Raw genomic sequence first — 15566 nt, forward strand, 5'->3', positions numbered from 1 at the left:
CCTTATATAGTTTATCTTGTTTTGGAGTTGCATATGAAAACAGGCCTGCGATTTGTTTACACTGGTTGTTTTCTTTAGCAAATCCCTATGGAGGTGTAGCGTTTCACATCTATTATTCCCCTCTTCTCTGTTCCTTTTGTTCAGATGTTGACGGTGTGATATGGTGCCTTAGTCAGAATTTATACCAGCATGGGACAATTACAGTAAATTTGGTGAATGTTTACAAGGTGCAAAGTTGTGCTGCAGGGCTTTGTTCTCCGTGTCTAGTGTTCTACAGATTGTGCTTTTTATTTTTCTGCACGCATTTTTATGTGTGCCTCTGTATGTGCTTTGAGCGTGTGTATTTAAAGAGCATTGCTTGTGTGTTTTTGTTTCTGTGTGTGTATATTTGCATATAGCAGAAAGGAGCTCAGGGTGTTCTAGAGGTGTGCTGCCGTGCAAGGCGGGGGCGTCTTTAATAAATGTATGCTGATGTTGGAGGCTGCAACGATGCGAAGGATGCAAGGGCCCTGTTGTTATTTACTGCTGTGTTTGTGCACAGCAGCGAATCCTGGGCCTGCAAATGGCATTACAGCCCGTGATGAATGAGCATTAGGGTAAACTCATTTTAAAAGCATCCTGATTTATTAGCAGCCTGGCCTTCCATTTTCATCAGGTCAATGCTTGGCTGAAATTCCACAATGTCAGCGCCAAGGTCACCTCTTTATGGCTATTTTTAACCCCATCCCTCAAAAAGCGCAGACGAAAGAGATCCTGGCACTTATTATGGCCGTCGACAAAAAAATATCAAAGAGCTTGAGAGACAGGGAGAATTCTAGTCCTGAAAGTGTGTGTTATGTGAGAGACCAAAATGTGGTGGTGGTCAACCTCCAATTATGAGTGCTAGTAAGACAAGAGCTTTAATGGCTAACGTTTGCCTTCAGGGAGGTTTATTACACACTACTGTTTTGCAGAAACAGCGTCAAATCTATAAAAAGACCATTAGGAAGAGGGAAAAAATCAATCAAAATGCCATTAAAGTGGAATAAGTTGCCAATATTGCTGATGTGGTTGCGGGTCCTTTGATTTTCCTTCAGATTATTAGGCACAGTCGAGTAGTGACTTTGTTAAGGGAAACCAGTGTTGTTGGGGAGTAATATGTCTCCTGGCTTCATAAAGTTTGCTGCCTCATATTTCCCACTTTATTGATTATCCATTATCATTTGTCATGAGGTGTCCTAACTCAAGGGGAAAATATAACCCTCTTTCTTCACCACCACCCGCATTGCACAGGAGCATGGTATGGATCTGCGTGTGAAGGTACCAATCTCTGAGAAAAATGAGCAGAGAAATAAAGCACTGCCCTGTGCCTTGCAGCTCTAAGAGGGAGTGTGGGGTTATGGGATGGGCTGGGGGAGCACTGTAGCTGGCTGGGAGAGACTAAAACAGAAAGCGGGTTGCACAAAACAAGAAAAAAAAGCCTATGCAGGAAAAGATAGAGACGAAGAAAGGAGGAGGCGCTTTTGTTCTTCTTCCACCTCCTCTACTTTTTATTTCATCATAAGGTAGATGAGGGATCATAGCAATGGCTATCTTGTTTGTGGTAGTTTCCCTAAGTGTGTAGGGGATGAGAGCATAGAAAAGAACAGCCCGCCTTTCTGTGGGTGAAATTTATCTAACAGAGGCCTAATGATCCAGATGGCTATCAATTGATTTATTACATTTTTTTGTAACTTTTTTTTTCAAAATTGTATTAATTTTTAAATAAGCCATCGTGTCTATAACCGTTATATACTGTGTGCAGTTTCCTAGATGCGCTTGAGAACTTCTGCGATGTTGGTATAGGCACCATCCATGCCTGAAATGTGAATAGAAACATTCCATGTATTGTCTCTAATGCGCCAAATCTGTCAGGCGCATGTGTACATATATATCACTAAAATGGTGTGCCTCAACCATTTCGTCACACGGTGATACAATCCATTTAATCCAAATCTTTTTTAAGAAATGATTTAAGGAATTTTTTGCTGTTGCAGTAACAGCGAGTCGATTCGCAGGCCTCCCTTTCTGATTTATAATGTTAGTAGAGCAAGAATAGGGATGAGAGATGCAGAATAGTCAGCGTTCATAACATAGATAAACTACATGAAGCGCCTGTGCTTTGGACTGAAACATTTATCTATAGAAAATCTGTACAGACACCAAGCAACCATCTAATAGGCTAGTGCAGAAATACTGTACACAGGTTGGTGGGTTAGAGGCTGTCCGGGCTGGTTTTGTTTATAACACTAACTGTTTTGCTTGGTTAAATCCAGCAGTTAGACATTTTCTTGAATAAAATTATGTGGTCATTATTTTTTTCCTTTTTCTGTCTGTCTCCCTCTCTTCTTTTGCTGTCTTATTCTCAGCATCTAAATCAGTCCTCAACAGCATGCTGAAGGAGCCATCTTTAATTCCAGACCAAATTTTGGCCAGTAATGTCTACCAAGTAAGGGTTTTAAGTTTTGTACTTAATTAACATTTTCCAGAGAACTGTTTAATTGCCTGAGAGAGATAATTCTATTTAATTATATGAAATGTTATTATTTTAAGGCATTTGCTGTGTCTCTACTTAACAAATCGAAAATTGCTTGTGCACAGTGAGTTTTCAAAAAAAAAAATGGTACTCTACACCTGGCTGACAGACGGCATCAGCGGCTCATGTTTGCTGATGAGGTCACGTGAGAGCCGGCGGTCATGCCTGCCAGTCTGCCAGCATCTCCTGTGTTTTCTCCTTTTTTTTTCCAGCAGTGTATGGGCTTCCCTCACCTCCCTTACACCCACCCACCCTTTTGGCACGCCATAATATTTCTTCCCCCTCTTTTCAGTGCACAATAAATGACTGCTGTTATGGACCGCTGGTAGACTGCATCAAACAGTATCCTATCCCATAAAATTTTAAGCCTGAAATTGACGAGGAGCTATTGAAGGGGATGAGATGTGTCTGGCTTCACCTGACATAAAAGTTCTGCTTCACAGAGGAAGTGTTTCATCCTGCCTGCCATCCCAGTATCATCCATACAGGGGCTGGAAGGCGATGGAGGGAAGAGGAGGAGAGGATAGGCTGATCTAAATGCATCTCTATGTGCATGCTGTGAATCAGACCCAATGTTCTATGATACAAGAAAAGAAATATAATTCAAAAGCTTTTTGGAACAGGAAAAAGAGCTAATACTGTTACATACATATTTTTAAATGCATTTTAATTCATTACTATTTACTTCTGATCATTTTATTCAGATGTGCACTACAGAAAGTTTTTACTACATTTGTCTAACTTAAGGTAATGATTTATTATTCATTTATAATTAATTTGTCCACCTCATTACTATTCTTCCCACACACTTTCCCCACCTACACACACCCCCTACTCGTCTAGTAGGACCTTGGCTGTAGGGGCAGAATGGAGCTCGGGCTTTTTTAGGGGCAACCAGCTGGGTAGCAGATCAGCTATTTTCAAGGGGAGGAGAATTATTTGAGTCGGTGTACACGTGCACGTCCGTATGTTATTGTGTCTGTCCAGGCTTTCTTGCCCGTGGTGGGGCTGTGTTGTTCTGTTCATAGCCAGTCAACCTTGTCCCTATACCCTCCTTCCACATCCCCCCCTTTTTTAACATTCTGTGGCAGTCCTCTCAGTGTCAACTTAAAATCAGTTACTCTGCCACAGAGAGTTCATTATAACCACCGCACTGCTATGTTCTTTCAAAGAAGTCATCCACACATTGAATCAGTTGCGTGGCTACTAGTTACAGTATGTATAAATATATATATATATTTATGTAATTAGAAACCATTTTGGTTGTTTTAGTTTTTAGAGGGTAATATATTTCTATAAGAGCTTCTTTTTCTCTTTCAAAAATAAAACCATCATCATTGCATATTTCCTTTTATGTGCCTTCAAGCTTTGCACATCCTTAATACAATATGGCATTTATTCTAAAAGTATTTTTTCTTCAAATATTATAAAGTACTAGGCAGAGTATCTCATCTATGCACTTTATGCATTTTGTCAAATTGGCATTTGTTTTTTCTTTCTTATTTAGATAATGCACTTCAGAGATTTGTTGTGAAAGCAGATTTAACTTGACCCGAACTCTGATTATGCTTTACTGTATGTTAGCATGAGGAGAAATGGCTTTTGCTTTGCATAGTAAATCAATAATGGAGAAGAGCAGATTCTTAACTGTAACTGATGGTAAACATGTGCATGTAGTCGAGCACTGAATTTTCTGGTTTCCAGAGAATTTAAATTTAAAAGTCAAATGTATCGTAGTATTGTTGGAATCCTTGACTCGATTCTCAGCGCCATAGGCCATGAGCATGAAGTGCTGCTCCGGGAAAAACTGAAGGAGAAGAACCTTTCCTTTCTGGGTAAGCCATCCTTTGACCTTCTCATTACATTTTAACATGAAAATGAAAACAACTCATAAGTCATATTGGAACCATATGGACATTCTTGACTGCAAATATTTTTTATTTATTTATATTTCTCTCTGCGTAAAGCTGTCTTGGGGGATTTGATGTTTACAGAAAATCAAACAGATTGTTCTCTGAATATCATCTATTTTTCTGATGCTATTGCCATATTCAGATCAAATTAAATGAAGATGGAATGTTCAGGTATGGAACTATAGAATCCCCCCATCCTCATATCACCCCATCCCATCATCATTTACTAGGTCAGATGAGTGATGAAGAATAAGAATCATTCCCACTGTCATTACGGCCGTATCATTTATTTGGACATGGAGTGCTGACCTTTCTTCAGGGCTGTACAGAAGACTGTTCTAAAGCTGTCAGAGTTCGAGGGGCACGAGGGCCACTGAAGCAGCCTCACCCCATCTGATAAATGGATTGGAAATAAGCTACCCAACAGCAGGAATGGACCATTAATTTTAATCAAAGCTGATCTAAAAAAGGCGATCAGAGCCACATGAGAATGTCAACAGCCCAGTGGGTGTGTACAGAGGTTCCCATCCTTATACACACAAACACATTTCTACACCGACATTACAACATCTTGGATGCCTGGATATCTACCACAGTCCTCTGGTAGCCTCGGTGACCTCTCTCTGCTCTCTTTCTTCATCCGTGGCTGATGCTACCTCCTCACCAGCACTAACCGCCACCCTCCATCTAGCCACAATTCTCTTCCATGCCCCATTAGTTGAGCTTGGCTGAAGACAAAGAGGCAGGCCTTCGGAACTGAATGACCTGGTCAGTGAGATTTAATGGAGAAATCAGGTGTTGGAGGGATAATGGCTAGAGCACGCCAGAAGTCAAGGACAATGGCTACAGCTTGTGCAGGCAAGGGTCAGGCTTGCAGAGACTATAATGCCAGCCTTGTCTCCTTTCTGTATATTTTATAAAGCACTGCCAAAGAGAGCAATACTGTAACTGGAGTTTAGAGTATTTTGTGCAGTGACAGCAAATACGTGGCAGATGTAGATAATGGTTTAACTACACTGGCTGTGCTCTACTGCTGTTTTTCTGCTTTGCTCATGCTGAGCGGTTTGTTACCAGCATCTTTGTGAAAGCAGTTAGATCAGCAGCCTGTGACTGATTGTTCATATAGAAGGTTACTGCAAAACAGCAAGCATAACATTTCTAAACTTTTATTTTCAATAGATGAAAACCACCTGAGAACTATGGGCTACGACAAAACACCTGATATCATCCTGGAGGTTCCAGTTGGTTAGTATTTACATTATGAATGTAACCTCACTTCAACCTTAGGCATCTCTATTGTCAAAAAGTTTTGGGATTTTTTTGTATATGACTGAAGAAACAAACAAAACAAATGACCTCGTCTAACTAGTTTTCTTAGATTTGCTGTGTTTTGTTATTTATGAAAAGCTGTGGAAGGACACATTGTACACTGGATTGAGAGCAAAGCCTCTTTTGGAGATGATCAAAGCCATCAAACCTATCTCAATGAACAATTCTGGAGCTATTGGAACAGGTGAGCCCTCTCTTTTTTTTATCTGTTTTGTTTACTTTATTGGCCATCAAAAATTTGCCAATGTTATTTTATCAGTTTTCATATTCTTTATAACTTCTCCTTTTTCACTAGAAACTATGATCAGGTATTCTCAGTTGTATAAAGAACTCCTATCTCTGTCCGCCAATGCTTACCACTTCCTCTCTGGCAAAGGCCACTTTAACCACAGGATTCCACATGCTACAGCTGCACATTACACTACTTCCACATTCACTCATGTTCTCTGAGACCTTTAGAGCCTGAATGGTCTGCCTGTGAGCTTGATTGTTTTGTTGAATAAACACATTGTGTTGGAAGGGAAGCAAGGAAATGGGTGACTAATGCCTGGCCTCTGTAGCATGAGAACTTTTGGACAGGAGCAGGTCCTGACGGTGGCGGGACAGAGGTATATGTGCGCAAATACATTTTTCAATGAATCTTAGAAGTGATAACCTGTAGAACATACTGACCTATTTAATATTTAATTTGAAACCTGAATAGAGTGGACACAAACAAGTGGAGTCCACATCTTAGCCTTGGCTGACACCAGGTTCCCATATCACACTATAGCCCTGATCCTCCACTAATGGTTAGCTGACATGGTGGTGCAGGTTCTCGTCATTGATGCTGTGTTCAGTGAATTATGATAACTTTATTTGTATGGCACTTTTCAAAACACAGAGTAACAAAGTACTCAACAACGGTCACCTTAAGGTGCTTTATATTGTAAGGTAAAGACTCTACAATAATAGAGAGAAACCCCAACAAGTAAACTGCCCCCTTTGAGCAAGCACTTGGTGACAGTGAGAAGGAAAAACTCCCTTTTAATACAAACAAACTTAAACCAGGCTTGGGAGGGGCAACCATCTGCCATGACCAGTTGGAGGTTTCTCTCATGTCTGTATGTTTTATTAGAATGTGTGCAGTATGTGATATAATGAGATTAGTTTGAGATTTGATGTATTCATAGAATTAGGTCTAAAAGTATTTGGACAAGGACACAGTTTTTGTAATCTTACCTGTGAACACCACCACACTGGATTTTAAATCAAACAGTCAAGATGTGACTAAAGTCCAGGCTTTCAGCTTTGATTCAAGAGGTTTTTAAAGTGTTGCATTGGACTGGACTGGTTCTTATATAGCGCTTTTCTACTCTGAGTGACTCAAAGCTTTATACTACTAATTCATTGACCCAATCACGCCCATTCACACAAGCTTGTTAAGTGCTTACTATCTAACATTCATACACATTCGCACTCCGATGGATGCATCGGAGAGCAACATTGGGTTAGTATCTTGCCCAAGGATATTTGGCATGCAGACTGGAGAAGCCTGGGATTGAACCACCAAACTTCCGGTTAGTAGCTGGTCTGCTCTACCACCTGAGCTCATCGACACTGTGAAATGCTATCTGATCAGTGTTGCAGCCAAATGCTGATCTTTCTGGAATACTTGCAGCTTGGTTGGATAGTTTGTGTTAGTCTGAGCCTTATATATTTGCTCATATGTGTCTTTCATTTATATTCACAAGGCTAGCCTTGTCCAAGTATATTAAGGTACTGACAAAGTAGATCCTATCACGTCAGCCAGCAGCCAGTCAGACAAACATTCTGTGTCAAAAAAAGAGAAAGAAAAAATGTCAGACCCCACCTTTTTCAGCACCCCTGTAAATTTTATTTGACATTTACAACTGACATTTCAAAATGTGCCCTAATCTTTCTGTTAGACCATACGCATGATCATTTGAAGTACAAGTGTAGTCCCTGATGTTCATGTTTGTGTTTGGAAACGCAATGACACAAAACTATAACCTGTTAAGAGCAGCAGGTGAAAAGAGAACGGTATCATTACCAGCTGAAGGCAAGGCTGTTTTTTTTTTTTTTCTTCCTCTGATTCTGTTAACATGTCAAATGCGGTCTTGGAGACTTTTGTTTAAGCAGTGGCAACAACAAAGACAATGTTATAACAGTCCTCTGTTAGTCGGTCTGGATGTGTGATGTTGACCGTGTGTTAGTACTGCAGCATGTACAGAATTAGGTGTTTTGTTGAGATCCAAAAGAAGGTTGAATTTAGCCATAGGTGTGGGCTGTTTAAATCTTTATTTGTAAGTCCCTACTCCATATACATGATATAATGTCTCGTGTTTTTGGTTTAAGAACTCATTCGCTTTGGGCTAGATAGTGTCTACTTCACTTTTCACTTCATCTCTCGTTAGTTGGTCTCAGTTTCAAACATCAACCAACAGGTTGATGTTTGAAATATTTGTCCATTCCTTCATTGACTGTCCCCGCCACTAACACATGACCCTACGCTGTGTCACTGCATCATTTCATGTCTGGCACTGATCACCACCTGCACTCATGTATATATCTTTCTACGTAGCACTCTTAATTCTTATTCTCATGTATATATCTCATGTATATCTCATGCACATATCTTTCTTTCTACATAGCACTTTAATTCTTATTGTTTGCACTGAAGCACCGCAGCAAATTCCTAATGTTGTAAACCTCAACATCTGGCAATAAACCCATTCTGATTCTGATTCTGATTGCTCAGTCCGATTTCAAAGTCTAAACTGTTCAGTTTCCTTTTTGACCACCCTAAGAAGGGCACACCAGTGTTTGTAATTACTTCATTGCCTCTGATTGACATTTCCAGTGATTTGCTTATTTTTCATGAATTCCTTCTTTGCTTTAACTGAGCTGGGTTACCCAGAACTGTGTTAATTGTTCTTCACTTGCCCTCAAGCATTACAGAGTAAGGATGTGTTTTTGTAGACGGATAGAAAAAACATAACTAATTTTCCCTCCAAAGCCCTCACCAACTGCATTTATCATCCAAACAATAGTCTTGCCAACACAGTAACCCCATAATGAACCCCTCTTCAGTGGAGTGAGGGGTAATGACGCTTCACCTACAATGCTCCCAAGAAAAAAAGGGAGAGGACAGAAAAAAATGGAGAGAAAAAGACAGTCTTCTGCAGAATCAGACAGCGTGTTCAGGCCCAGTGCCTGGATGAGATCGTGAAACAGCAGCTATTGGTGTCTTCCAGCCATCAATCTTAGCTGGTGGCGTTCCAGAGCCAGTGAGCCCTCTGCTCTGACGGATGTTCAGATAATTGAGTGATCCATCTCGCACAACTATCAGAGTTGCATAAAAATTATTCACCTGCTGGTGAATATTAAACACATAATGAGCCTCTTGTGTGTTTTAGGAGAAGTGGATAAGGTTAAACACAGCATGTAATGAAATATGGACTCTTATGTGGTAGCACCTTAACTGCCCCTAGTTGATTATGGTGTACTTATATCAATTACGCTTGGCAAAGTTCCTTCCATAACTCTGCAAGCAGCAATTCAAATTCTGCTCATGCATTTGTCTGTCTAGGTGATCTCATACTTTAATCCAGAGACCATGGAGATAATTATTATTTGCTGACTTCTTGATTATTTTTGCACTCAAATATTGTTGAAACATTTGCCTAAGTTATGTAGCAATAGAGATTTGGGTTTTTACCATTTGACTGAATAATAGTTGACATAATTGGATAATTAAAAAAAAAAAAGATTATAGTTGCTTATTAAACCACTTGTAAAGGCTACTTTTTTAGAATGAAGGACAAAAAAAACTAAATAAGTTTTTATACTTGATGGAGCTAAAGTTTAATGACTGGTCCTTATTATCAGGAGAGCAGAAAACTGTCAAAACTACAATATATCCAGGCTCAGAAACCTTATTGCATGCTTATTGTTAACCCGCCAGACTTTTTAGGTTCATTGAGGTAGCTAATTGCCTTTATTGCAGCATTTGTGTACCAAAAATAATCAATCAGGTAAATCAGAAAATGCAGCAACCAAGAAAATAACTTTTTTATCGTGTTTTAGTAGATTAAACATGTAAATGTGGGTATAAACGAGTGTAATTCAGAGCTCATTCATCACTTTTCAGCTCTTTCCCTTCGTTCCCTTTCCCTATTCCACCCAGCCGAACACAATGAAAAGCCTGTGTGACAATGAGCGTGGACGCCAGCTCCCCTCCTCCCAAAGTAAATCAGCTGTGCGATTCGTAAACTGCAAATGTGTCAGACTTGAAAATGTTAGCACTCTTAATGGAGGCTTGAAAAGGTTAGATCTGATAAAAAGCTGTCAGACGTCCACAAAAAATGATTTATAGCAAAATAATGGGACAGTATGCCTCATTTCTCCCTCATATGAAATGGGGGTTAAGACTTTTGGGTTTGCTATTATACATCATCTGGCTTGACCACTTGCAAATTTAGTGAGACTTGAATGCACACACACGCATTATGTTTCATCTGGCTCCTTTGTTTCAGTAATTTTGAAGGCCTTGTTGTAATGCTGATAATTTATGTCCCCACATAATTAGTAGCATAAAATTCTCATGCACCAAAAGCACTCATTGATCTCCATTCTTATCTGCTTATGTGCGTCCTTTGTTACACTTTTGTGATGGAGGAAATGGTAAAACTAATGAGAAAGTCATAATTCCAAAGTCTCACCAGACCGTTCCTATAACATCAATAATCTGCTTGCTGACACATTACCTCATAAATAGACATACCTAAGATTTTTGTGATGTTTTATATTAGTTGACATGACCACAATTAGAAATCTCCAGTTCTTTGTGAACTTTTTCTAGTTATATCAAGGGCTGCATGCTGTAGGTTTTACAGATGAAATTGCGCATTAAGCCTGTTAGTCTCAGAATGTCAATCCATTTGCGACATCAAATTAATTTCTCGATTCATGATATTGAACATTGCCATCCATTTTTAATGGACATGTCCATCATTTTTGTTGAACTTTCTAAAGCCTTGATAACAGGAATGCCTAATTAGTGGAGTGGAGTGTAATGTTACAGTGGGTGTTTGATATGCTCTATTGAATTCATCAGCTGGTACTTTTAGCTTTAAAATATGTAAGGCCTTCTTCTAGATATTTGGATCCATAAATGTAGTTTGTGTTCACTTAAATAACTGTTTATATATGACTGAAGCTGCTCATATTTAGAAATAATGTTTTGACCTTGTGTGCTTCTGCACATGTTTTCTCGTATAGTCCCAGTTAATGCAGTGGCATAAGAGTATTAAAGGCCTCAGCATCTAGGACATCACAAAGGAAGAGCAGATAGGGGATGTCACCTGAGCGAGGGAGCCCAAAGGCCGTGGCTGCCACTGATTCAATGAGGCTGGACATTACAAGGCCATCCCTGAGGACAGGTACTGGCGCTTCTGGGGTGACAGTGTGACACCTCCAAGACCTGTGCCCTGCCATACCTTACCTCAGGTTCTTGTCATAAATGTGCAAGACAAAGAAAGGGGGTGAAAAATAAATAAATAAAAAAGTATCCATGGCAATATTAGCCTTTAATGAATAGCTGATAGTCACTAAAGTGACAGAAACAATATTTGAATAGATTCATTATAGCACCAGCCAGCAGTCTTTTAGTTTCTCAATTAATCTATTCTCTTGTGATGTTTAAGAAAGAGCTTTTTTTTTCTGGCTTACAGTTTTTCTTCTGTTGTGTAGTTTTGGGCACTTAATATCAATAGAAAATTCTAGTTGTTTTGTGGGGGGGGGGGGGGGGGGGGTTTCTGATAAAGCATAACTGTCTCCGCATAGCCTTCCTGCTATTTATAGTTATGGATGCCCCATGCAGTGCAGGAACGTGGCCTCTTTTATTGTTTCCTTTGTTATGACATCCTCACGTAGAATATTCCACAGCAAGAAAAATAGCCATCCACAGTGGTGGTTCCTTTAGGGCTTCGCAAGTGTTTGTTTTGGGGAACGTCAGCCCACAGAAGTGCAATGCTAGCCCTCACAGAGCAAGCTACTTGGAATATTAATGGTAAATGACAAGTCGGCCGTGATGCTTCAAGGATTTCATACTTTTAAGGATGCACATTTGGGTGCATTGTTTAAGACGTCTGGGGTGTAATCCGCACTCTCAGGTCTCTGGCAGCCTCAGGATTTAGCTCTGGTTAAGCCCCATGTCTCCTATTTATGTTGGTAGGGTTGTATGTGTGCATTATCCAAATTTGTCATTTACCATTGAATGTGAGAGCAGCTTTGACATCGCGCTGTGTGTATAAACGAAGAGCAGGACAGAAAGCGGCACCCCAGCGATATATACCCCTCCTCCTGTCTTGCTGCTTGCCTGTGACACTGTGAGATGGAGAGGAAAGCCTGAAGTAAAATGAGGTGCAAGCATGTCTGCTCCATGAATTCCTGTTTTGGTATGGAACTTTTTGAAGATGAACGTACATTTTTTTTGTCAGCTTTCACGATGTATGTCATCACACTTAAAAAGACTCACTCCTCCCCCCCTCATTTTCTCAGTCTCGCCGCCTTCTTCTCCTTCTTTTTTCCTCTACATTGACCTTCTGGGTTTCAATCCAGGAAGAAGCCAGCAGCATTTGTCAAAAGCACAGAGAGACTAGTGGGCAAGGAATCGAAAGGCTTTTTGTAAAAGTCAGTCTAACAGGAGAATTTTAATGGCTGTCTGACCTCTAAAGGACATTCAATTCTACATTACCCTCAATGTGATGTTAAACCTGCAGTAATATTTTCTTGACAGCGGGACAAATAGATTTGTCACACACTACATGATGCTTTATATGCATCACACAAAGGCCTGCACACTCACAGGTGCTAAATATCTTCACTTCTATCTAGATAAGTTCTAGAGATAATGCGAGTACGTGTGAGTAGTATCTGTTATATTGATCTAGTTTTTTCATTTAAAGACCTGCGAGTTCTGCTATAAATCGGTCATGGCGAGAAATTAATGGTTCAATTAGGCTAATTTAGCATTAATTTATGTTGGTCAGCATTGTCTTTGTGTATTTGCTGGCACGGAAACGGTAAACACTTTTTTTTTATTCCAGTCCAAAAATAAAAGAATTCTTTTTTAACAAATGACAACCAAGGAAACAATGCTTCATATTTCTGCCTTTTGTGTTTAAAGAGCAGCACTGTGTGTACCAGATAATGTGCTGGTACTCGTGGTCTGTAGAGGCCCATCAGTCACTGTGTGAAGCTGGTCGCTTGTGATAAGTGGTTCCTTATAGATAACCTAGACAGTAGGCTTCTTTTTATAGACACACTGTCCCTCACATAACCTTGTTTTTTATTGTTGTTGTTTTTTCCCGCTCATTCTTGTTTCCTTTTCCCCTCCACACTGACTTCAGCCTCTTATTTAGCTTCCACGCTTTTAGCTTTGTATCTTTTTTTCTCGCTTAATCAAACAAGTAATGATTGGATTTCTGTAACTAATATTACCAGCAGAATTCTGATCATATACAGTGAAGAAACACACACACACACACACACACACACACACACACACACACACACACACACACACACAAAACCGTACACTTGCAATACATGTGCATGTGTGTACTGCAGTTTTAAGTGCTTTCCTGGCTCACATTCATCTGTGTGTGTATGAAAGTTAAAAAGATCCTGACAAAAGGCTCTTGGTGATTTATACCTATAAAAAGCTTTTGATATTCTAAACCAGGAGGCAAAGTTCTTCCTGTTTTCGTTATATCTCACAAACTCTTCTCTGATAATGCAGCAAGTAACAGAAAGGATTTTAAAGAATAAAATAAATTATATTTAAAAAAAAAAACACCAGTTGGCCTCCAAATGACTTCAAAAGCAGCCATGCTATTTTAAATGTACTCTAAGCATTCTCAACTGCAGTTAAGAAGAGATTTCTATTTTTTATCATTTGTCATATGACCTAATTTCTATTCAAAAGTACATTTGAATTGCTTGTTCTCATATTTAAATCCTATATCTGATTGTATCCAGTAGCAGTCATTGTGACTGATGTACCAAAAGTAATTTAGTTTAAATACCATATGAAGAGATATTTATTTTTGAGAACAATGTTTTATATTTCAGTATTAATTCACTTCTTTGCATTGTTGCCAGAAACACTGAAAGAGATATAAGCACATTTGAGTTTTTCCCCTCACTGGCCTGGCATTTGTTAAAGAGCTTCGTCAGAACCCTCTTCCCCCATCTTTGTTCCCAGGCAGCCCTTTCCTTCTCCTGTCTCTGGTTTGAGTTTCACGTCTCTCGGCGGTCTGATTGCCTGATAGCTTAAACATCTCTGCCTGCCTATCCTTTAGTGGGAGTGTGTAATCAAAGACACATGAGGAGCCTGTGTCCAAGTGCTGACCTTCTGCTTTCGCTCATCAATTCTTGGGGTTAATGTACAGGATCTATCAGGTCAGCAGATTTGTCTGCACAAACTCTGTCAGGTCTATAAACGATTGGAAGAAAAAAATGCGTCTGGCTGCTGGCTCTTATGAAAACTGTGTAGAATAAAATGAACACAAGAAAATTTCTGCTTATATATTTTTCACCACATCTTTGATGGTATCAGTATTTCTGTTCTGTGTTTGTTTTTTTATGACTGTTTTGAAATAAACTTCGTTGAGGAGGTCTATATGTGATTTTGGAACAAAAAATCCTGTAACATTTGTTGATGTGATTTTTTTCACCATAAGCCGAAACAGATGGCACGCAATCCTTTTCCTCTAGACTGATGCAAGTTAACAGGGGCATATATTTCTGAACAAGTGAAATCTAAACTCTTAACAGAGTTTGAGGCTTTGACCCCACCCCCTTTGAATGGCCGCCATAGAGATGTCAAAGAAATCTATTTCTCATTTTGAGTGATATCTCTATCAGTTGGCACATTCGCACCATGAGTCTATCCCAATGTTAAACCCCGAATCTGTCTCTTCAATGACGAGTGCGCACGTCTTAAATGACCACTCGTATCTTTTTGTTATGTGTCTGTGAGGTTAAAAGTGAACGGGCAGAATAGAGCTGTCTGGTGAAAGGCCTCTGATAGAAAGTGCCACTTCCATTTGAGCGCAGCTGCAGCAAAGCCTCTGCTGGCTCACTGTCCAGCCCGACACTTCACATTCTCTTCTCCTGCGATTGGAATGGATTTGAAAACTGTTAACTTCAGACAGAGTTTTGGCTTGAACATTTCTGATCTCTTCCCATTTTTTTCATTGCTTATCTCCCACTTGTTTTGTCAGAACCAATGACTGTCTCAGACGCTGTTTTCTTTTTGTTTACTTAAGTTTTCTGACTGCGTTCCTTTTTTTAAAACTTGGACTCAAAGTTGATTCCAAACCAAAGTTGGTACTCCTAAACCCATGTAAAAAATATTTCATATACAGTTTATATTTAAATATATACTGTCATGCACCGTTAAATTACATCTTGCATAACTTTTTATTCAACTTTCCATTGGACATACCATTAAGCTCCAGAATACACCTCCTAATTTGGTGATGAGGGGGTTTAACGGTTTGAGGAACTCTATTCTCAGACATGCTGACAGTCTTCACCCCCTTGGGTCCCTGCTAAGGATGGAGTTCGTGGTCGGAGGGAATAAAGTGAAAAAACCCTGGCTGCGTTTTAAATTCTCATTGTGGTTTGAATTAGAAAGGGGATAAATGCTCTGAATAATGATCAGAAAACATTTAGCTTCAGCTGCCCGGGTGAAACAA

The 15566-nt window shown here is 39.6% G+C and overlaps 1 protein-coding gene across 3 annotated transcripts in view; it reads left to right on the plus strand.

Annotated features, from left to right (window-relative positions):
- cdin1 (CDAN1 interacting nuclease 1) overlaps positions 1-15566 on the plus strand; it is a 51090-nt gene that overhangs the window by 20227 nt on the left and 15297 nt on the right. For all 3 annotated transcript variants that reach the window (XM_086275453.1, XM_086275454.1, XM_086275452.1), the window contains exons 7-11: positions 2388-2467; positions 2847-2896; positions 4322-4389; positions 5647-5712; positions 5875-5980. In XM_086275453.1, coding sequence (XP_086131579.1) covers positions 2388-2467; positions 2847-2896; positions 4322-4389; positions 5647-5712; positions 5875-5980 — 370 coding nt within the window. The remainder of the gene's footprint in view (positions 1-2387; positions 2468-2846; positions 2897-4321; positions 4390-5646; positions 5713-5874; positions 5981-15566) is intronic.

The sequence above is a fragment of the Aulonocara sp. 'chitande type north' Nkhata Bay genome, linkage group LG19 (assembly GCF_057382095.1).
Source record: "Aulonocara sp. 'chitande type north' Nkhata Bay isolate Kocher_YH1m ecotype deep benthic linkage group LG19, A_spYH_male_GT1.1, whole genome shotgun sequence".
Lineage (NCBI taxonomy): Eukaryota > Metazoa > Chordata > Actinopteri > Cichliformes > Cichlidae > Aulonocara > Aulonocara sp. 'chitande type north' Nkhata Bay.